Source organism: Astatotilapia calliptera, chromosome 5 (assembly GCF_964374335.1).
Source record: "Astatotilapia calliptera chromosome 5, fAstCal68.1, whole genome shotgun sequence".
NCBI lineage: Eukaryota > Metazoa > Chordata > Actinopteri > Cichliformes > Cichlidae > Astatotilapia > Astatotilapia calliptera.
Genome location: NC_137426.1, coordinates 22,441,631 through 22,463,969, shown reverse-complemented (window position 1 = coordinate 22,463,969; position 22,339 = coordinate 22,441,631). Strand labels below are relative to the sequence as shown.

The 22,339-nt window shown below is 40.7% G+C and overlaps 1 protein-coding gene across 8 annotated transcripts in view; it reads left to right on the top strand.

The window, feature by feature from the left end:
- Positions 1–22,339, top strand: part of LOC113022580 (inositol 1,4,5-trisphosphate-gated calcium channel ITPR1) — a 73,349-nt gene that overhangs the window by 30,537 nt on the left and 20,473 nt on the right. Inside the window, exons 27-43 of one of the 8 annotated variants that reach the window (XM_080301319.1) lie at positions 107–280; positions 418–492; positions 626–763; positions 870–995; positions 1,121–1,321; positions 1,419–1,670; positions 2,126–2,251; positions 2,359–2,487; positions 3,515–3,541; positions 3,834–3,954; positions 4,068–4,252; positions 4,335–4,483; positions 4,573–4,684; positions 5,380–5,415; positions 13,279–13,323; positions 14,920–15,052; positions 17,705–17,895. In XM_080301319.1, coding sequence (XP_080157445.1) covers positions 107–280; positions 418–492; positions 626–763; positions 870–995; positions 1,121–1,321; positions 1,419–1,670; positions 2,126–2,251; positions 2,359–2,487; positions 3,515–3,541; positions 3,834–3,954; positions 4,068–4,252; positions 4,335–4,483; positions 4,573–4,684; positions 5,380–5,415; positions 13,279–13,323; positions 14,920–15,052; positions 17,705–17,895 — 2,220 coding nt within the window. Of the gene's footprint in view, positions 1–106; positions 281–417; positions 493–625; positions 764–869; positions 996–1,120; positions 1,322–1,418; positions 1,671–2,125; positions 2,252–2,358; positions 2,488–3,514; positions 3,542–3,833; positions 3,955–4,067; positions 4,253–4,334; positions 4,484–4,572; positions 4,685–5,379; positions 5,419–13,275; positions 13,324–14,919; positions 15,053–17,704; positions 17,896–22,339 lie in introns of all 8 variants that reach the window. The other 7 variants (XM_080301318.1, XM_026168116.2, XM_026168118.2 and 4 more) reach the window with 7 other exon arrangements.

Genomic DNA, 22,339 nt, shown 5'->3' with positions numbered 1-22,339 from the left:
CAACACAAAATGCATATTCAGGTTTTCACAGTAACATTTTGTGGATCCTGTATAGCTTTTTGCTCTGCAGTTTGCCTAATCTTCCAGCAAATTTTTGTATTTACAGGTCCAGTTGCTCGTCACCAGCCAAGATGTGGAAAATTACAAGCAAATAAAGTCGGACCTGGACCAGCTGCGCTCCATCGTCGAGAAGTCTGAGCTCTGGGTGTATAAGAGGCTGGGGCCAGACGAGGGCATGGATGTAGTGGACGTGCTCGCCGCTGAGCCAGAACATAAAAAGGTGCAGGGTGTTATTTCCTGAACAGAGCCAATCTCATAACCCTGAAAAGCCATCCACCAAAAAGTATTCCTTTTGTTTTTTTTGTTGTTTTTTTTTTACCACAGTAAGGCTATAACACGCTGTTATGTCGTTCACAGGGTGACTCAGGGGGCATAGACAAACCAAAGAAAGCAGAAAGCACAAGCAGTTACAACTACAGGGTGGTGAAGGAGGTAACAAGTTTTCTAACCTTGTTAAAAGATTGTTTTAACATATCTGAATATTTTGCAAATGTTGTTGCGCAGCACTAGTTTTTCTACATATATTTTCCTCATGTTTTTGCTTTTTCTCAACTCTCCCTCACAGATCCTGCTGCGTCTCAGCAGGTTATGTGTCCAAGAAGGTCTGTCAGGTAGAAAAAGCAAGAAGCAGCAACAGAGGCTGCTGAGGAACATGGGGGCTCATGCTGTGGTTCTTGAGCTCTTACAGATCCCTTATGAGAAGGTGTCAATGGTTCTCAATGGGTTTATTTTTTGTTTTTATTTTTAGTAGCACATTCTTTTGTGTGTACGAGCGGGCAAACCTTCACGTTAGCCCTTTTCCACTCCAGGGAGAAGACTTACGCATGCAGGATATTATGAAGCTAGCCCATCAGTTTCTACAGAATTTCTGTGCAGGAAATCAGCAGAACCAGGCGCTGCTACACAAGCACATCAATCTTTTCCTCAACCCAGGGGTGAGCTGTCTTGTGCACTGATTGACGCTTGCAGTGTTAATGATACAAAAGCACAGATTTTGATTTTGCACAACAACAACATCTTGGAAAACTGGCTTCTCTTGTCTTTGTTTTCTTGTGTTCAGATCTTGGAGGCCATCACCATGCAGCATATCTTCATGAACAACTTCCAGCTATGCAGTGAAATAAATGAGCGTGTGGTTCAGCACTTTGTCCACTGCATTGAAACACATGGCCGCAACGTCCAATACCTGAAATTCTTACAGACTATTGTCAAGGCAGAGAACAAGTTCATCAAAAAGTGCCAAGACATTGTCATGGCAGAGGTGCTAAATCAATTCTACACAGTTTTTTCCCCCCCACTGTGTTTCACTTATGCCACAGTTTCCTTATGTTCTAATATGTATCCGTTTCTTCCTCCAGCTGGTGAATGCTGGTGAAGATGTCCTGGTCTTCTATAATGACCGTGCCTCCTTCCAGACTCTGGTCCAGATGATGCGATCAGAGAGGGATCGCATGGATGAGAACAGTCCTCTAATGTACCACATACACCTAGTGGAGCTCTTGGCTGTGTGCACTGAGGGCAAGAACGTCTACACAGAGATAAAGTGTAATTCGCTCTTGCCACTGGATGACATAGTGCGGGTGGTGACCCATGAAGACTGTATCCCTGAGGTGAGATAAGCTGGAATGTTTGAGAGTTATGAGAAACAATAAGCTGCACAGTTTGTGATTTTAATGCACTGGAAAAATTGAAGAAATAAAGATAGGGAGCCATATCTAAAGATAAGTGTTACTGCTTGCAATAGGTATGCTATAGAGGCTGATTATCTAAAATACATTTGATTTCGTGTGGATTGCAGGTCTTACAGATTGCTAATGCAATACAGTTATTCATTGTTTTTGCTGCATGTCAAGCTTTAAAAATGTCACATAGTTAGCTTTAGTGACAAATGTATCAAATAGTGCCACATTATGAATTTTGTCCATAATGTGGTACTATTAAATCCTTAACTAGGAGTCTAGAGCTTATAGTGGTGTATCTAAAGTTACAAATTCTACAGGTATTGCTGTTGTTTTATTAGATTAGCGCCATCTTTTTTACATGAACTTTAATCTTAACCTTTCAGGTGAAGATTGCTTATATCAACTTTCTCAACCACTGCTATGTGGACACTGAGGTTGAAATGAAGGAGATCTACACCTCCAACCACATGTGGAAACTCTTTGAGAACTTTCTAGTTGACATTTGCAGAGTAAGAAACCCCATATTTATTTCAATAATGACATAAAAGCTATATTAAAGGAAAAAAGAAAACAACAAACAAGCTAAAAGACAAAATGTGTTATTTCTGTTGTTTAGGTGTGCAACAACACAAGTGACCGTAAGCATGCAGACACTATTCTTGAACGCTATGTGACAGAGACAGTCATGGGCATTGTGACCACCTTCTTCAGCTCACCTTTTTCTGACCAGAGCACCAGCCTGCAGGTAACTTGTTACAATAATGCAAAGGGGTTAAAAAAAAAAAGCTTTTACAGTAGCTATAAATATGCTAATGTCAATATCAGCCCTGGTATACTTCAACATTTTGAAAATAACAGTAACGTGTAGAGTTCATGTAAATCTAACTGCCTAGACTATCTTTTAGGAACTAGTTATTACCTGCTAACTTTAAGCCTAATAGCAAACAGTTTGTCCTTATGTGGCCATCAGAACAAATATAAGTATAAAATATACTGTATGACTGTTGCTTCATGTAATTTTATACCAATAGCCCGAGTCTCTCTTGCAAAAGCAGAATTATGGGAAAATGCCAAGACTCTGCTTCCGTAAGTGGTAAACTCAGCGTTTCCTCAGAGTTCCCGAGAACTGTGTCTGCTGAGTAACATTATTTGGAGTGGTTAGGTTGGGTTGTTGGCACCATGTTTCCTCTCTCTTCCCACTTCTGTTTTCAGCATGTTAGTCAACTTCTGGTAGAGGTAATCGGGTATTGCAAGATCAGACATGGCCAGTAGTTATTTACAATAATTTTGGTTAATGAATCATTTTTTGTTCTTTTCCTTCATAGGGTTTAAAAACTGTTTATAGAAAAAGTTTATTAAAGGTAAAAAAAAACAAAACCCTCGATACAGTGTTTATCTGAGTAATCACCCTTATCCAGTGATGAAACATCTGGGTGTAGTTGATTTCCGCATGACAGCACCTTCATCGACGGGGATCATTAAATGGTTGATGAGCACAAAAATGATATGAATCATAAGCTATGGTTTCACCGCCTACCCGACTGAACATCTGTGAGATTTTGGACCATCGGACTAGATAATGCTTTCCACTGCCATCATTAAATCTAATGAAATAACTTCAAAGAATAGCATTCATTGCTCGAGTAGTGTTTCAGAGAGCTAACAAAGGCACATTTAAGCTGCTCTTGTGGCACAATGTTGGCCTAACCCCTTACTATATCTTGGTTTGCTATTTAATTTGTCACCTGCTGTATGTTTTCTGTGCTCTTCAGGCTTCTCTTTTGGGGAAAATATTTCAGGTATCGGTTACAATTTAAATAAGGGCACAGAAGATCTGGGTGCTAAGATTTCTTTTTTTTTTTTTTAAATAATATGAAAGATTTTCACAGGTGCGTTTTGGGCAAAGGTCTGCTTGATGGGTTAGCAGTAGCAACTGACCACAATAGCATGCGGGGATTAGCACAGTAATATCACAGCAGCTCAGGTACAGCACTGTGTGTGCGTGTGAGACACATCTATCAGAAAACTTCAATCAAGAATAAACTACAGTTTCACTTGTTTTTCTCTTATTCTTCTTATTTTTTTACCCAGACCAGGCAACCAGTTTTTGTGCAGCTGCTGCAGGCTGTCTTCAGGGCCTATCACTGCAACTGGTTGATGCCAGTGCAGAAGGGTCATGTTGAGAGCTGTATCAAAGTGCTCTCTGATGTTGGTAAGACCAAGGTCTTTCTCAAAATCAGTCCATCATATTCAAAAGGTTTAACAGTTTATATTAATCCTAAAGCGATTTGACACTAATGTTGTATGTCTTTCTGAATCCACCAGCCAAAGGCAGAGCAATAGCCATACCTGTGGACCTGGACAACCAGGTGAACAACCTGTTTGTGAAATCCAATAACATCGTTCAGAAGACAGCCATGAGCTGGAGACTTACTGCTCGCAACGCTGCACGCAGAGACTCTATAGTGACCGCGTCAAGGGATTACAGGAATATCATAGAGAGGCTGCAGGTTAGGTTTGTTTGAGTTTGCGCTGCTTTATGTCTCTTTATTGCACAAAAACCTTCAGGGTGTTGCTTTATCTGTAATATAGGACATCGTGTCCGCTCTCGAAGACCGTCTTCGTCCGCTGGTCCAGGCTGAGTTGTCCGTTCTGGTGGATGTGCTGCATCGGCCTGAGCTGCTCTTCCCTGAGAACACAGACTCGCGCAAGAAGTGCGAGAGCGGAGGATTTATATGCAAGTAAGGAATGCTGCGATCGATGAAATTTACAATTAAAGCGTAAAGGCCCTCATTAGGATTGAGACTAAAGCTCTAATGTTCATTTGCAGGCTGATCAAACATACCAAGCAGCTGCTGGAGGAAAATGAGGAGAGACTGTGCATTAAAGTTTTGCAAACGCTTCGGGAGATGATGACTAAGGACAGAGGTTATGGAGAGAAGGTAGGAGATGCTGCAAAGCACAGGCATATTGTATTTCTATGGGGAGATGATTCACTTCACTGTAGGCGGTATGACTGTACATTTTTTACATTGTATATACTTTATTGTATCAACGCAGGTTTAGAATAAAAGATGTTGATAGTTTCTTGCTATTTTTTATGTCTTTTAAAGTGCCGGGTTTAAAAAAAAAATAAATAAATAAACTTTTCAGCAACTAAGTTTCATTCGTTTTAACTAAAAGTGAAGCACAAAACTCCTAAAATGATGCATTTTCAAAAGGCAAGTCCTCACACAAAAACAGCAATCTGATACAATGTTTACTATGATTTTATATATGAAAATGATTTCATCAAATCTTTTGTGTAGTTATATAGAGTTTACACTATATACACACATACTGCGTCACACGTACCCCAACCAGTTTTTTGAAGGGATTTGGCTTGTCCTTGGTTTTCAGTTAAACAGGGGTGGTCACTGCTGTGTGAGACTGTACTAATTATACTCACTTTTCCTAATATCCATGCAAAAATACTGCACATGGATATGGCACTGTATCTGTGCTCCTGAATTCGATTTTTTTTTTCAGCAGTGTTAACTCACTTAACTAACATGACATGCTTTATCATTGACCTCTGCCTTAACTTCCTGCTTCCTGCATTGTTATCTAACCCCTGAAACCCTCTGTTCTCTTTCAGCTCAGGGCCTTTGATGATGAGATGGATATGCCTAAGGTTGTTTCTCTTTATCTTCCATTCATGCCCTTGTTTCCCAGAGCATCTGTTACATCTGTGAAACTATATTAGCTGTACTTTAACATTAGCCTACTGTAGCAGCTGCTTTGGCTGTGTGGGGGTTTGGGCACAGCTGGTAACAAACAGTCATAGACCAATTCTGTCTTAAACACCTGCTGCATTGTCTGCTATAAAACGGTGTGTAGAACTGAAAACGTGAGAAAAAAGAGAGGCTGGGAGATGTGTTCTGTTGCTGACTGCAGGTTGCTCAACTGAGCTTCCATTTTCCAAGGTAGTCACTTACTGGTTGGGCTATGTGCCAGTGCTATATTTGTATCCACTCAGTGTCCTTGCACTGTACATGACTTTTTGCCAAAGTGTTGGTTGAAAGTCATTTTTGCACACATTTACTGTATTCAGGTCCAGTTAAGGGAGTTATCTTTTTATGTAATAAACTGCAGCCCTGTGAAAAGCGGGGTCAAGAAGTTATATTTTGATATAGATTAGCTACAAGGGAAGACTATAGAAATAACACAATTTTACAGAAACTGAAATCATCTTTAAGATTAACGGACTGATGCAACAGAAATACCGATAAGAGACTGACAAAAAAACTGAATAGACATGAGAGTGCAGAATGCAATGACCATATGACAAACATCACACAAAAAACCCCAAACACTAAAAAGCTGATGATAATATAAAGATTAATCTATTAAAACCATGAGATTTCCCATTGCTTAATTTCCTCTCACTCTGTTCTCATGAAGATTATTCATTGCCCTTTCCTTTTTATATTTTTATATTCCTTTGGGAAGGGGGGCTGGGTGTCTCCCCAGTATCTCCTGCTCCAATAGGGGGCGCTCTGACTGTGTGCGTGCTCTGTATATGCGCCTATTAATGAACGTGTTGGGCTGTGAAGGGCTGAGGCAGTCACTGAGGCTGTGTCCTAGTTTTCCTTGCTTGCGAGCTGCACGATTCCTGGGTGCCTGCCAACTCTGGGCTGAGGTTACATAAGAACCAGGCTTTTTTTTTTCCTGGAACTCAGCCCCGCCGCTGATGTGTGACCTTCAGCAGTAATTGCCAATAAAAGTGTTGAGGAGCTGTTTATCCACAGAGCAGTTGTGTGCGCACGCATACATGTGCATGTGCACACCTGTGGGGGGGAAGTGAGGTGGGGGCTGTATGAGTTTCTCTCATGTGCTGCATCTCTGTCTGGCTGTCTACACGTGAAAAGCTGCTCCTGTGTAAGAGTGGCAGGAAAGTGGAAACCCGTGCCGATCTTCATATTTCTTCTCACCTCTTTCCCCCTTTTGGCCCCATTAAATCATTGTGACACAATTCCTTAACTGCTCCAAATCCCCACCCCCCCCACCCCACCCCACTTCCACTCGCACCTTTTCTCACATGGATGCAAACACACACCCGCTCTGTGTAAACGTAATGAAGTTGGCTGTGAATGTTTGCGTAGGTGTGATATGAAAGTGCGTAGCTGGCTCTTGTCTCTTCTGTTGATCTTTGAGCAAAGCAGAATAGCATTATATATGGTATAGAAGAAGGATACATGTTTGTGCGTTTGTGTTTAACAGGAAACAGAGTTTATGTGGGTCACATGAAGTCGATTTATGCAGCAGTGTCTGCAAAGTATTATGGAGGCATTTTTTGAAATGGAGAAATGGAAACAGAGACGGCCCGAGGTATATTTCTGGCCTCGCTGATGTGTGCGTACTATCCCATTGCTAAATGTCACCGAGATGAATATCAGCTTAATTCATTGCTCTTTGACTGTCAGAGTTATGTAAGAGCCAGAGGAATTCAGGATACAGTGTTAGGCTTTCTACTCTCAGGCTTCACCTGCCCTGATGTGTGTGCGTGTGTGTGTGGTCTAGGCAAAGCAGTTATGCAAGCCTTCCATGTTGGAAAATAAGGCTTGTATCATCCCTTTCACTGCACTGTTTCTTCCTGTGGCTTGCAAGAGTAATCTTGCTTTTTTGACTTGCTTTATTTATATCTACTTAACACATTTTCTCACAGCAGGTTTTTCCATCTCTGGTCAAGACAGAAATTTGTTTTACAGCTCTGGTATAGAAGTGGGTCAGCTACAATGTAAATGACAGAGCACAGCCTTTTAATTTAAGTCTGCTCTACTGTCTGCCCATAACAAGCAGTCGAGTGGTAAACCCCAGTTTTCATGTCATTCACCGCTGGTTTAAACATGACTCAGCCTCCACCTGCAAAGATGTGTTTATTTATGCACTGTCAGAGAAAAAAGAAAACACACACACGTAAATTAGCATGAATTTTTTGGTACGTGCATGTGTGTCCGCATACTTTCTTCCTTTTATGTTCAACTGAGAGGTGTGAGACTGATCGAGGGGTTTGCCCTGGGGAGATTCCAGTTTGGTGGAATATACTGTAGTTTGGGCGGATGTGGCAGACGTGAGGGGTTAGCCTGTGGTCGTTGTGGTGAGGTCGGGGGGTGGTGAGAAGCATATATCTACTCTGATCAGCGTTTTGCATTGTGGTTTGATGTAGTGACAGGGAAAACATGTCGATAGACTTGTGAAAGATGCTGATCCTCCAGCGTGTGCATGCGTAGCCCCCAACCTGATGCTAAACTCTGTTATATCTGCTGCTGGGATCAGCTGTTGTGTTTGTCAAAAAGGCTTAACACTGAGAACCCAAGCCACGTCTCATATCACACCTCGCTCAATAATACTCTTCATATGAAATAATTGTTGCAATGAGCAGAAGGCATAAGCTTTTTGATCATCATCAGAAGTGCTGGAAACATTAGAATCAGTAGATTTCATAGGTCATAGCTGCTGCTTATGCACAGATAATCATTTTAAAACCTGCAAGATTCAGGCTAGCCTTAATTGTGTCGCTTTTTGATGCCATGTGCTAAAATCCCACTATTTGCATTTCAGCTATTCCAAAGAACTCATGAGTATATTCTGTGTTTTCCCTTTCTTCTTTTCTTGCTGTGTCTCCGTCTGTCACTTTCTCTTTCTTGCTCTGTCTCATTGTGCTTTTTCACCCCCACCCACACGCACACACCAACAAACAAAATGCGTATCTCATTTTCCTGTTAAGAAACATGTTAGAACACATTAGAACGGTCACATAACTGAAAACAGTCCTGCTTTTTATTCTGATTTGGGGAGATATTCTTAACTGTGAAGATGTTATGTTTAAGAGTAAAGGGTTAAAAACCTGTATTCTTTTAAGGGTGTGTGTGTGTGTGTGTGTGTGTGTGTTAACTATGCCACATCAGATATACTCAGGGTGTTCTTTAGCCTCCTCCTTTACTGCTTGACATTCATGTTAGCAATTTTTGCGTATCTTTGAATACTTGCAGAGCTTTTGATGACACAAAAATGTATGCAAAAGCCTTAATAAGTAAGTAGAAAAGTGTTGTACAGCATATATCTTTCATAACTTTTAAATATTGAATCCACCTGTCTGAATCTATTCTGGTTCAGCTGTAATCCACACAGGATCAAAAGTGCATACAGGCTTGATAGTGGTGCGCAAGGTTATACAGTATGTTTTAACTGCACAAGGTCTGTTAACTTCTCATATGCAATCCTGCTTGATTACAGTTGGTAGCTTGTTGACAGCACTCATTGGATTGACACATACTGAGAACAATGGGAAAGCCCAAAGACCTCAGTGAAGATCTAAGAAGTGAACATTTACACAAGTTGAGTAGGTCAGATTCCAAGATCATCAGTTCAAACAATCGTGTTTAAAAAAGTATGTAAAATTTTAAATGTATTGAACATTTCAAGATAAACATCACAAAGTGCTTCATAACAAAATTCTAGAACATAAAAACAAAAGTTAACAAGTATTAGTTGCTATTTGAAAGAGACAATGCACTTATTCGATGTGTCACCACTTTGCTGAGGTCTGGGAAAAGACCCAAAATGTTACACTCAGATGGGTGGAAATTGGTTTGGATGTTCAGAAACAACCCAGTAACCACCAAGGCTCAAGCCTGACATGAACTGGAAACTGCTGTAACATCAGTGTCACTGTGGACAGTGACACTGATGTTCCACTGATGTTTTACATCGCCATGGACTGAGAGGGTGCCAACCAAGAAAGAAGCCCCTGCTCCAAAATCGACCCCTTCAAGCTTGACTAAAATTTGCAGCTGCCCACATGGACGAGACAAAGAAAAGGTTTTATGGTCAGATAATGACAAGAGATATGCCCGCTGGAGTAAAAGTGAGGCTTTCAAAACTAAGAACACTGTACTGTCATGTATGGTGGCAGTAGCATCATGCTCTGGGTCTGTTTTGCTACCAGTGGTACTGGCAGATTGCTCAACCTCCAAATAGCTAGACAGTAAAACTTGGACACAACTGTGTATTTCAACAGGAAAATAATCCCACAAACTATTCAAAACAGGTTTTGGAAAAGAAAAATAAGCTAACATTAAGCTTCTGGAAAAAGCCTTCCCAAAACCTGACCTCAACCCTATTGAAAGTTTGTATTCTACATTTAAAAGCCTGGTCTATGCCAGGAAACCAACGATTTTAAATGAACCCTTTGAATTCTGCCAAGAAAACATATGCCCAAAGCATGTTGATGACTACCAAAAGCATCTGGTCCAGGTGCAACTTGCTAGAAACATTTAATCAATCAAGAGGAGTTTATGTGAGTATCTGAGCAAACCTCTGATCATCATACTCTTGAGTTCAGCTTCAGCTCACATGAATACATGAAAACATACTCATAGCATGTTTCTTTTTTTTATTAATTCTGTCTCTGCCTTTCACTGGTTTTCTTGTTGCCCACTGTGTTTTTGGTAACAGATGGCTTCTGCAAGCATCTCTGTCATTGGTTTAGTGGCCTGGTTTCTTTTAGAGTGATTATGTAACTCTAACCTCATCGCCCCTCTCCTGTCTTTTCCCCTCTCTTGCCCTCTTACACTGTCCTTTTACATAACAATGTATGCACAGCAGTAGCTTACTCTGGTTGAATTTTTCCCCAGTGAACAGAAGAATTATATAGTTACTGAATTTTAATATTAATCTGATCTGAACTGCCACTGTTTTGGTTCTGCCAATAGGACTTTAGGAATTAAAAATAGGAACACAATGCATCTCTATATTACTGGAGTGGATCATTGCACTTTTTGTCATGTCCTACTCATAGCATAGTTCAAACTGAGAACCTCTCACCTCATTTGTATTTTCCCATTCCTGACTACCTGACAGTTGCAGTGTGATTTCAGTTTTGGTTCGTGTGTGTGTGTGTGTGTGTGTGTGTGTGTGTGTGTGTGTGTGTGTGTGTGTGTGTGTGTGTGTGTGTGTGTGTGTGTGTGTGTGTGTTTGTTTTAGGAGGGGAGCACGGTGGGGAAGGTCTAAGTTATTAAAATGATAATTGTATATTTTGGAGAACAGTCCAGTAACAGACTTGTGACACTGCAATTCAACCAACCAAGAAGCCCTTATACTTCATGCAGCAAGCCAACAATAAGCCTTAGGAACTGTAGGGTTTTCAATGGCATCTAGGGTGCATATGAACATTAAAAAAGTTATACCTTTCTAATGCATTTGTATCATATGCACCATCAGGGATTGTAGCATCTAGTCCTTTTACTGAATCAGAATAAAGTAATTACTTCCCTTATTGAAGGCAATAATGGAAAAGGGAAAATATATACATAAGTGACCTCATGCATATATTTTTTTATGAGTTGATTTCAAGCTAAATTGAAGTTTCAACTGTCTGAGTAAGTGAAATCAGACTTTCAGATTTACTGGCTCTTTCACAGGAAATCCTGCATTGAGTTACTGTCCATAACTCAGAAAGGAAATACTATCTGCGGAAGCAAAGTGGAAATTTTAAAGTTGAAAGTAACGTTCTTTTGACTCATACAGTTTTTACAGAAAGAGTACTGTAGACTTTGTCTCTATGACTCCTTCAGACGATGATCAAAATGGTCAGCATGAATGTTTTCAAAAAGCAAAATGTTTTTTTTATCCTTCATTGGGGCATGTGATCATTTAAAACAAACTTAAAAAACATACTTGGATTTTTTTTTTTTTTTTTTTAGACAGAGCTACACTTTTTTATAGTTGACTTTTGTCATTCTTTAAGCTATGATAAGTTCAGCTGCAGAGTTTTCATATTTAAAAAGAAAAGCCATATGAGAAAATTATATTGGTCTCCCAACTCAATAGTGAAAAACCATATTATCCAGCAGGTTGGACTATACTTTTAAAAAACTTGATGGCTCATTAGAAAAGTTACAATATTGTTTGTTTGTTTTTCAGACTAGGCTAAAGTGCATATCCTCAGTTTTAGGCTGGTTGCCCTTTTTCACCACTGAAAGAACTGTTTGAGGGGAAATGGCCATTTATACACACGTTATCCAAGTTGCAAAAATCCAAAATCAGTTGGACAGTTGACCAATTTATGTTTAACGGAAAGTTGGTTTCTGACTAAACGACTTCTTTAGTCTTGGTCTCCGAGTCACTTGGATGAGTGACAAAAAGTTTCTCCCACTGAAAACACTACATCCAGATGAAAAGAATCAACTTTCTGGATTTCCTTACCTGGATCCTTGATCATGCATCAAAACTTTTTGACTAAGAGTTAAGATCTGGCATTTAAACTCAAATAGAGCAGGCTGTTTGTATGAAGAGCACATACAACTGAAGATTTAAAAATGAACAAACTTGGTCAGAGTTCTCAATAATAGCTGTGTTGCATCAATTCAGAAGAAACTAGCTGTGAATAGAAAAACAAAGTAGAAAAAGAAAGGAAATAGCAAACAAGCAGGTATGCAAGAAGCGCAATTCTGCTGAAAAATGCACGTTATGACTGATTCTCTGGATGTAGGCGTTGATGTTTTGTGGTCAAAACTGGAGAGAAGACATGACAATAATCTGCAAAGGATTCACTACATGATGCTTCCCTCACAAAACAGGTCTGGTTACGGTTAAATGAATGTAAAGTTTAAGCTATTGAGGCTCTAAATAAAACCTGCCCACTGGTATTTATTTGTTTTTTGTTTGGGTTTTTTTTGCTGAAAAAAGCAATATGCCAACAGAGAGGTAGACAGAAACATCCTGCAGACTCAGATTTGGCCAAATAAGCAAAAGGTCACTGGACAAGATTTCATCATTTTGGCGATTGGCTGAGTCTTTTATCTGATCTCAATCCTACTGGGCATGTGTTTCACTACCCAAAGACTGCATATGAAATACCAAAAGCAAGAGTTTAAGTGAAGCAGTAAAGACTTGGAGGGCATCATCCTCAAGGAAGATAAAAAAAAAAAAACTAAAAAAAAACAAGACTGATAAAGTTTAGAATGATAACCTTTATTAAAATTGAGATTAAGCACCTATTTTTCAATAGCGTTCTAGGCTGATATAGGCAGCATTAACCTAGCATGTTTTTCAAAGCCGGGCGTGTATTTGAACAGAACGTCATGGTTCATTGATTCAGTGGTTTTGTTTAACTTCATGCGTAAGTGTCTAAACACCTTTGAACCTTTAATCTCTGAGCCCAATGTGTGAAAAGGGTTACAGTTTTGTTTCTGCAGGGAATTCAGAAAATGAACAAAACATTCACTGGAGAATTTCAACACAGTCACCGCAGTACACATCTCCTATCACAGCTCTCCTAAACGTAGCCATAATGTTTCCTCGGTTTCTGACCTACCAGTAAAAGCATAGCAAGTCACACCGAGCAGACCTTTGCATGGCCACTTGAAACAGCTGAATAGGTACAAGATGTGGTAATTAACCTGACAATTGCCTTCTCTGTGCTGCATGAATACTAACCCTGTGTTTGTATTTGTTCAACCACTATGCGCACACTACTCACTGCACGCAGCAGCTGGATAACAACCAGCCTGAGAAGTTGGTGGAGGACCAAAAGAGGGTAGGTACTTTTTAAGAGCATGGCAACCTAACTGAAAACCCCAACACTAGACAGATTCATACTGAGATTTACATGTAAAGCAGTCATGCATATAGAATGAAAAATTCCCACTTTGTGACCTGATTCTTTTTGCCTTCTAGGTTTATGAGAACTCTTCTTTTAGTGTTTTAAGCAACAGCCAAGTGATCAGTCATGGTGATTGTGTAACTGATGAAGGAAAACATGTTTTTCCTCTGCATTCTCTCTCTAATGGTGTTTATGACAAAGCAGAGACTTTACAGAGCCTCAGGCATGTCTGTGTCTAATCAGTATTTTTAGAGGCCGCCACTGATGGGTTCATCAATATATAGGACTAATCTCCTAGAGGAAAACATTTTTCACACAGGTTTAATCACTGACCATTCATCCAATCATTAAATATGTGTATCCTGACTCCTGGCATCTTGCATGTAGTTATTACCAAATAAGCAGTGAAGGTTTTATTACCTCCAAAGGCCTTTCATATCCTAGAGTTATTGAATGTTTTTGAATGTCACAGAGAAACTCCTGTTTTACTTTTTGGAAGAATTTTTCAACAGCAAAAATGTTGAAGTAAAAAATAGTAGAGGTAAAACTTACAGGGGGACGAAGATGGATGAAACTTATTTTAGCGCAAAATTTGGATCTTTTTCATTTCCCAATAACCATCGAAATTTACTATTGATTTAGATAATGCTTCAAAAAGTTTGTGCCTGCTGCTTAATAGTGGCGAGTGGCAAGACTTTGTTATAGAGTTGCTTTGTATTGACAGTTTAGATAACCTCCTGTTCAAAATGCCATAAGGGTTTGGCTCATGCCTCACGACTCTAGAGATCAGGGAATAATTTTCTGACTCCATCTGATTGTGCTTTGCCGTTAAGCACGATGCATACCATTGATTAACCTCCAACCAATGAACAATGAGAATAGTGTTCCCCGCACCTCCTACATAAAGTAATCCTGACCTCTGGAGCATAACTATGGCAGCGGAGCTTACATAACTCCTCCGTCGTCTATCAAGGACCACCCACAGTTGATGATTTGCACATAATTGCACACAAACACAAAAAAACCCCTTCTCTTTCATTTCCTTCACTTTATCCCATGGGAGGTCTGTCAGGTAGCTATGGGCTGCGGTTTCCATGACAACGCCAAAGTCGTGCTGCTGACTGCTCGACAGAGGATGAGTCACAGTGTGGGAGGGCTGGCCCCAGGTCTGTCTAAGTGAAAATCAGGACCTCACATTGTCACTACACAGAGTCACTGCTGCGATGAAACCCATAACAATATTGTAATGTAGGCGATAAATATCAGAAAGTTTATCCTATACCTAAAAGTTTGTCCAGCACGGAATTTTAGGAATTTTTCTTTTATTAGAGATTTAATTTACTCTTTATTTAACTTGTCTTTAGTCTGTATTACTCTGAGGCTGCGTTTTCTTGCAGTCTTCACAGAGAAAAGAAATGTACAATGCATCATTAATGATGCACGTTGTCCCGTTACACAAGCTGTTCTTTATTTCTCTCTCTCCCGCCACAGACATCACATCATTACGTCCTTCTCTGTCTTCTCTTGCAGGGCGAGGTGCTGAGACAGATTCTGGTGAATCGTTACTATGGCAACTTCCATAGGAGTGGTGGGCGGAGGGACAGCCTGACGTCATTTAGCAATGGCCCCCTCGGTCAGGTTGGACCGGGCAAAAGCCAATCAGGTGGGACGCAACGACGATTGTTACTCATCTCTAACAACCAGCACGGAAGTTTGTTGTTCATTCTTTTCAGTGGTGTTTTCTTCCTGCATGAAAGGCCAAGGAAACCCATCTTTCAGTATCTCTAATAGACCTGGTGTCTGTGTGAAGCATTTACCAAACGCATGCTGCTGAAGAGGAGGGGGATTGTGCTGCCAAACATGACTACAACTACTATTATTTAAGATCAAAGTCTAGATGAACCTTTTGCGTTTTTTTCCCCTGCCTCTGAAGTTGTAGTGTGGCAAACCTCTTTTTGGGTTGTTATATAAGGATGGGGCTTTATCTGTCTGGCCCTGAGCTGGTTATCAGCTCCTGAGTCAGGCTGTGAACTGCCCTTTGAGCATGCAGAGCAAAATATTCTTATCACTACCTGATAACATTGCTACTTTTTTATTATCTGCAGTCAAAATACTAAAGCAATGTGTGTATTTTCTTCTGTTTTTTGAGCGATTGGTTGATTTTTGCCATGTTTGATGTAAGACATTTTATCATAATATAGATTCGGGGGACACACGGACACTGTGCTGGTGTCAGTACAATGTGCTGTGAGTCTGTTAACCTAATAATCTGAACACTTTGTATCTGCTGTGGCAAGAATGCTACTGAATAATAATAATAATAATAATGATAATAATGATAGACAAAAGAGGACACAAAATATCAACAGAAAATAAATGCAATTAAGATTTTAAAAAAGGCAATAACAGTAAAAACCACAAAAAAAACAACTGTTTTGACAAGTGATTTAAAGGACATCACTGATTCACTAAGCCTTGTGATAAGTAGCTCAGATGTTTGTACAAAAGCTCTTTCAACAGGAGTCAAGAACAGAGATGATTAAAGTTGTACCCAGGTCTCCATCTTTCCCTTTTGTGCCAACATTTTGGCAAACTTCCAGTCAGCAGGAAGTAAACCCATCCCCTCCATGATCCACTTTTTACTGTTGCTAGGTGACAAGCTGCTACTTCCTGTGAAAACAGACTTTGCACCTGTTGCAGAAACAAGAGCCACACTGAGATTCCATATGTAGCCTGAAGCTTGGGCCTCAAGGGGGGATGTACAGGCAAAGGCTTGTACAATGAATCACACCACTGGACAGTTGCACTGCACAGGTGGTTAGTAAAGGATTGATAGCACGGCATGTTCGGGACCTGTTTAAGTTCATCTTTTTGGACTCTTTAACAAAGAAAAAGTTTGTACATTTTGCAGTGAAAAACTAAGTACACCCCATGATTCAGTAACTTTTACCACCTTTAGCAGCAATAACTTCAGCAATAACTCAGTTCATTGAGATTCATGGGTGCTTGTTTTTGCACAGCTCTGTCAAGATCACATCACAGCATTTCACTCTGGTTGAGGTCTGGACTTTGATTGCTGTGCTTTGGGGTCAATGTCCTGTTGCATGACCTAGTTTCAGCCAAGCTTTAGGTGTCTAAGCGATGGCCTTGTATTTGACTGACTTAGTGACTGCAACGTGCCCGGGTCCTCTATCTACAAAACAAGCCCAAATCATCACCCCTCCACCACCATGCTGATAGTTAGTGTTTGTGTGGTTGATTGTGCTGACATGCTGTGTTTGGTTTTCTCCAAATTTGACACTTCGCATTATTACCAGACATCTCCACTTTGGCATTATTGCCAAAGTGGAATGGTATCATTATCTGTCCAAAGGCCATTATTAAAGAAGTTATGGCTTGCTCAGATGTAAACCTAAACCATGCTGCCTTGTTATTTTTAAATAAAAGAGGGTTTTTCCCGGCATCTTTTCTTCTTCAAAAAAAAGGATCTTTCTTCAGTCTTTTTCTGCTTATACTGTCGTGAACTTTAACACTTAACATATTAACTGAGGTCTGCAGAGTCTGCGATGTAGCTCTTGGGATTTTTGCAATTTCTCTGCCTTTTGCACTGTATGACCTTGGCATGAATTTGGAATATCCACGACTGGGAAGATTGTGCCATTGTGTTTACACACACCTGTATATGCCAGACTAGCAAACTGCTAAAACCTCTGATTTGACAGTGGTGGTCACACTTTCTGATGACTCACAGCATTATTAAAGCAACAAAAAGTTTTGAGCACATTATTTTTCTTATTTAATTTTAACTGTGTATGTATACTGTTGGGTCCATGAATATTTGGAAAACAGCACATTTTTAGAGCTTTGTCTCTGTAAACAACCACAGGTTATGTGATGGAAGTGAAGACTTTCACCTTAAAGGGATTTAACCAAAATATGGCATCAACTTAATAGAAATTATATAGTCCTCCATTTTCAACTGTCAAAAGTAATTTGTACTTCAACACTGCAACTCACTTGCATATTAATTGTTTGATTTAAAGCGCACTGTACTGGTGTAAAGATGAAAAAAAGTCCAAATACTTAATCTCACTATATGTTTTAATTGAACTATAATTTGCTTTACTAAGAGCAAAGTAGTGTTTCTCTGTTATTATCTCCAGATGATTTAATAAGCTGTTAAATGGTTATAGTTGTAGTTCCCATGTATTTGCAGGAAATTTTCCAAAATAAACCAGATTAGAATGAAAAATTAACGCCACATGTCTGATATAGCCTGTTCTGAATTGTCCCATTGCCTCATCTCGGTCTTTAGGTGGATTAGGGGGACATGGGGGCCTGAGTCGTGGGGAAATGAGCCTGGCAGAGGTACAGTGTCATCTGGACAAAGAAGGAGCCTCTGACCTGGTTATTGACCTCATCATGAACACCACGAGCGACCGAGTCTTCCAAGAAAGCATCCTCTTAGCTATTGCGCTGCTGGAGGGTGGAAACACCACCATCCAGGTCAGTTAACCAAACATTTCAACCTTAAGAATATGGACTTGTGTCTGTTGTCTACTGCGAAACAACTGATTTGTGTATAAATCTGCATCTCACTTTAAAAAATTATACACTTTAAATATGATCTGCTCCAATACGATCAGTGTAAAGAACACTGTGTAATTGAGGGAATTTTTCATCACTAGACAATCTTCAGTAAGTGGGTCAGTGTGCCACCATAGCTGCACATGTACATTACTGCGGCACCTCCCCCTCACGTCTAGCCCTATATAACTTAGCTGGGAGACCAGACCAGCTGCTAATAATGTCAATAGTAGACCTAAAGTAGACTTTGGATCAAAAATGTTCATGTGTTTCTGTTTTTTCATTTTAGAAATTCTTAGGTGTGTATTGGGTAGTTTAAATAAACTCTCCTCCTTTCGGGTTCAGCCCGAGCTGCTCTGTTTCCCCCACCGTCCATTCTTCCTATGTCTGTTGTTCTGTCAGTGGATCCCCATTTTTCTGTTTGTGTGTCCGTCTACGTTGTGTAAGCAAGGAGCTTGCATAATCAGATTAGAGGAAGCCACTGTTTCAGAGATAATGCATTGGCTTCCCACGGCTGCTGCAGAGCCACGTCACGTGATCCGTCTGTGTTACATAAGGTCTGTGTGAATGAACAATGAGGAATGTCTCAGCCTTCAAAACATTCCAGCCTCGCTCCCTTGCGTTCTCTTGCTGGCCCAAACTGGGTCACGCTGGGCCTCCGGAACTGGGGCAGTGGGGAGAGAGGGCGGAGGGATGAGGAAACACAGAGCGGACTGAGGAGAAACTGGAGCTCCTCTTACCCTCGCATTCTTAAGTTTGTTCTGGAAAGGGAGATTTATTTGCAGGGAAAGCTATCCTGCGGTGCTAGAACTGCACCATACAGTGCAAATATTTATGTTCTTTTAGTTACTGGATGGCTTATAAAGGAAGCCTGAGATAAAAGCCTCGTTTCATCTCTATAAATACAACAATGATGATTGTGACTGACAGCTTAAAGCTTGAATTTGAGATCAGGCGTTTCTTTTGTTCTCTCTCGTCTCTTCAAGAAAGCACGCCATGGGAAATATAAGTGGGGTTGTGTGACTGTCGTGCTGAGCTGAGCACCTGTTGGATCTTGGGTGTCTTGTACTCACGTAACACCGTTAACTATTTACTCATGGCCTACATAGTGCACAGAAATAAACCACACAGAATAACCCAGCTGCATGCTCAGTTAAGTCACTTACACATGCATGCTGTTTGCTGTCATGCAAGGCCAATGCACGGATCCACTAGAGGTTATATTTTACATTCAGGCTCTTGCACTCCTTTGCTCCTATATTTCAGTCACATAGCGGCTTTTTATCTTTCTTTTTTCTTTTCTTTTTTTTTGCTACAGCTATGAGAGATCTCAGACAGCTGTAAATTCTGTTGTTACATGACAACTTTTAACATTTTACTCGTCAGCCATCTGGCTTCTAACTGCATGGTGTGCTGCTCCGTTTCCCTCCAAAGCCCTTGATGTGCAGGTGTGCTAAACCAGAGTAGTCAGTCTAAAAAAAGGAAAAAATGTGAACGCAGAGGTGGCGAATTTAAAGGAAGAAGGAAGAAACTGAGGAACGGGGAAAAGGTCTCGAAAGAGCGTAGAGTAGAGAGGAGCAGCAGCAGTTCCATTTGGTTTACATGTGGCGCTGCCTGACATGAGAGGGAGGGTGAAAGGAAAAGGGAGCGCGAGTATAAATAGCTGTTACATAACATCCCTTTGTTGATGCCAAGTGGCGGAACGGAAGGAGAGAAGGGAAAGCGCTATGACCTTGTTTTTCAGTGTTGTCCGCCCCCACCCCGTCCTGCTCTTCTCTGTCTCTTTCCACTTAGGGTTTGCCTCCATAGATACAGACAGGCTCTGTGTTTACCCAACACTGCAGGGGCCCGTGACATCTTCGTCCCTCTCATCTATCCTCCTTCGTTACTATCACCGTGTTCTCTCCTTGCCTTGACCACCATGTGTTACTTCATCCGTAACGTCATCTCTCCATTATGCCAGTCTTCCTCCTGCTTTTCAAGCGCCATCAAAACACAGATGGTGTCTTGATACAGCAGCACAGATTTCGTAAACCAATGTGTGAGGACTGTCGTCCAAATGCTACACAATGTAACAACGTGGTTAGATATGAAAGTACAGGTTTTCACTTCTGATTGTTGTCACATACGTTTTCTGAAGAAATCAGAAGAGGAAAGCTTTGCTGTGGTGTTTTTCTTTACTGTGGTGTCCCTTACTTGTGCGCACGTCCTTGTTTCAGTGAGTCACTCAATTTGGTTCAGTTCCTAAGAACTGGTGTTTAAAAAAAACAAAACAAATACTCAGTTAGCTCTCAGGTGAAAAAGAAATGATGCTGGGAAAAAGAAAAGAACGCTCTGGCATGCCCAGTACATTCACCTCCACTGTCGCTATCGCAGCGAATGGCAATAACTCAGTTTAACTTGATTCACCTTATCAAATACTGTAGCTCAGCACTGGTGCTAGTCTTGCTAGGCCTGAATGTAAATGACTAAACATAGTATCTCATAGGATATTTTACTTGAATGACAGGCTATGAAAATGATTGATGATTACATAAGGACAAAGCTGAGAGAGAATACTGTATTGCAGAGCATGTGTGATATGTGGGTGTGTCCTCTCTGAACTGGCATGTGCCTATGGCAGAGACAGCTGACCCACTTTTGTGAGTGTAAAAGTCAGTAGGCGTATTAGCGTATGTGCTTTCCAGCCTGTGTGTGCTGGTACTGTACGAGCGTGTGTGTGTGTGTGTGTGTGTGTGTGTGTGTGTGTCTGTTTGAGTTATGTAATGGTAGGGGTGAGAGAGTGCTGGTGAGTGCTCTCCTGTGTTTGCTCTGGTTTAATCACTGTGTGTTAACCTACCACCGCTCCTCATGCCTCACCCTTTGCACCCTGCCTTCCTCCCCCACCCGCCCTGCAGGCCCACGCTTTAGCCGGCTGATGGAGGGCAGTTATATGAACAAAAAAAGACGGACAGGCATGACCATTACTGTCCCCTCAACCCTTCCCTCCTCAGGCATGCTGTGATGTGTGAGCAGCGAGTGGGCTGCCAGTGTTGTAGCTAATGCCCGTCTCTGTACTCCTCACTTTGTCATCAACTTGTTTATTGCACGATGGCCTTGGTTGGTAGGTCTCCCCTCCCCACGCTGCTGTCTCCGTGTTCCTAAGTTGGCAGAGTGTGTACGTGCAGGAGTGCTGCTGCTCAGTGGTGGAGGGCCAGGGTGGGGCACGAGGCTCGAGAATCTGCTTTGGGGCACAGTCACACAGTTATGTCATTGTTTCTTTAAAGGAAACTAGGCTGTAAAACCGGCGTATCCCTTCATTGAGTCATTAATAAGCCAGATAAATTCTCACTTTGGCTCCTTAATTGGTTTGTCACTATTTTTACTTTTGAATGAAAAATTTAGCACAGCGAGCCTATTAAAAATTAAATTGCATCGCATGTAACCGCCGCAGTACAAACACATTTAAAACAATGTCCTTGGAGGAGCAGAAACAAAGCTTGCTTTGTCTATTTTTGCTTAACATTTTCCATGTGACTATCATTTACTGTATTTGTTTTCTTAACTAGCCCAGTTCTACATCTAACCTGAAAAGACCATATGGTTATGTAACAAACTTTGAGAGCTGGCCTAGATACCACATCTGATAAGATTTTCTCCCTCCCTATCACTCGCTCTTGTTTCCCCTCTCTCGATCATAGGTTCTTTCCCCTTCTTTTTGCCCCTTTTTCCCACTTCTTGGTATCTATCTTTTGCCTCAAGTTTTTTTTTTTTCTCACAACTTCCCACCATCTCCATTTCTGTATCTGTGTAAGTAGGCCAGGCTTCTCCCTTTCATGTAATTTTTTTCACCCTTTTAGTGTGGCAAAGCTGCTTTGGCTCGTCGAAGCCATTCCATAGACTGTGCTGCTAACATCTCTTACATAATCAAAACAACAGACCTGTGGGTTGGGACACAGTGTATACATCGGGCATGGAAGTGTCCTAATTCTGTGTGACCTCATTCCACAGCCATAGCTGCAGCGATTAAATCCTCACATCACTGTAAAATTAGACCTGCTTCATTAGAGTTTCTAATATTTTTTTGAATAAAGATTTGTTTTCCTATAAAGAAGAGTTTTCTGATATAAAGTAACGATTTGTTGTTTGTTTTTTACTGTAAGCCGAGACAGTGTGCTAATTTGTTAAGAAAAAGTTTGACCGTTTATTTGTTTTCTTTCTTTCTATTTTATCTCTTAAATTTTCTACAATTTTTTTTATTAGCTTGTTTTGTTTAAAGATCACATACACCAAAAGATATTAAATTTTCCCGTGGTATAACCTCCATGCTATATACAATGAGGGGAAAAAACTCTTTGATCCACTGCTGAATTTTTTTTTATGG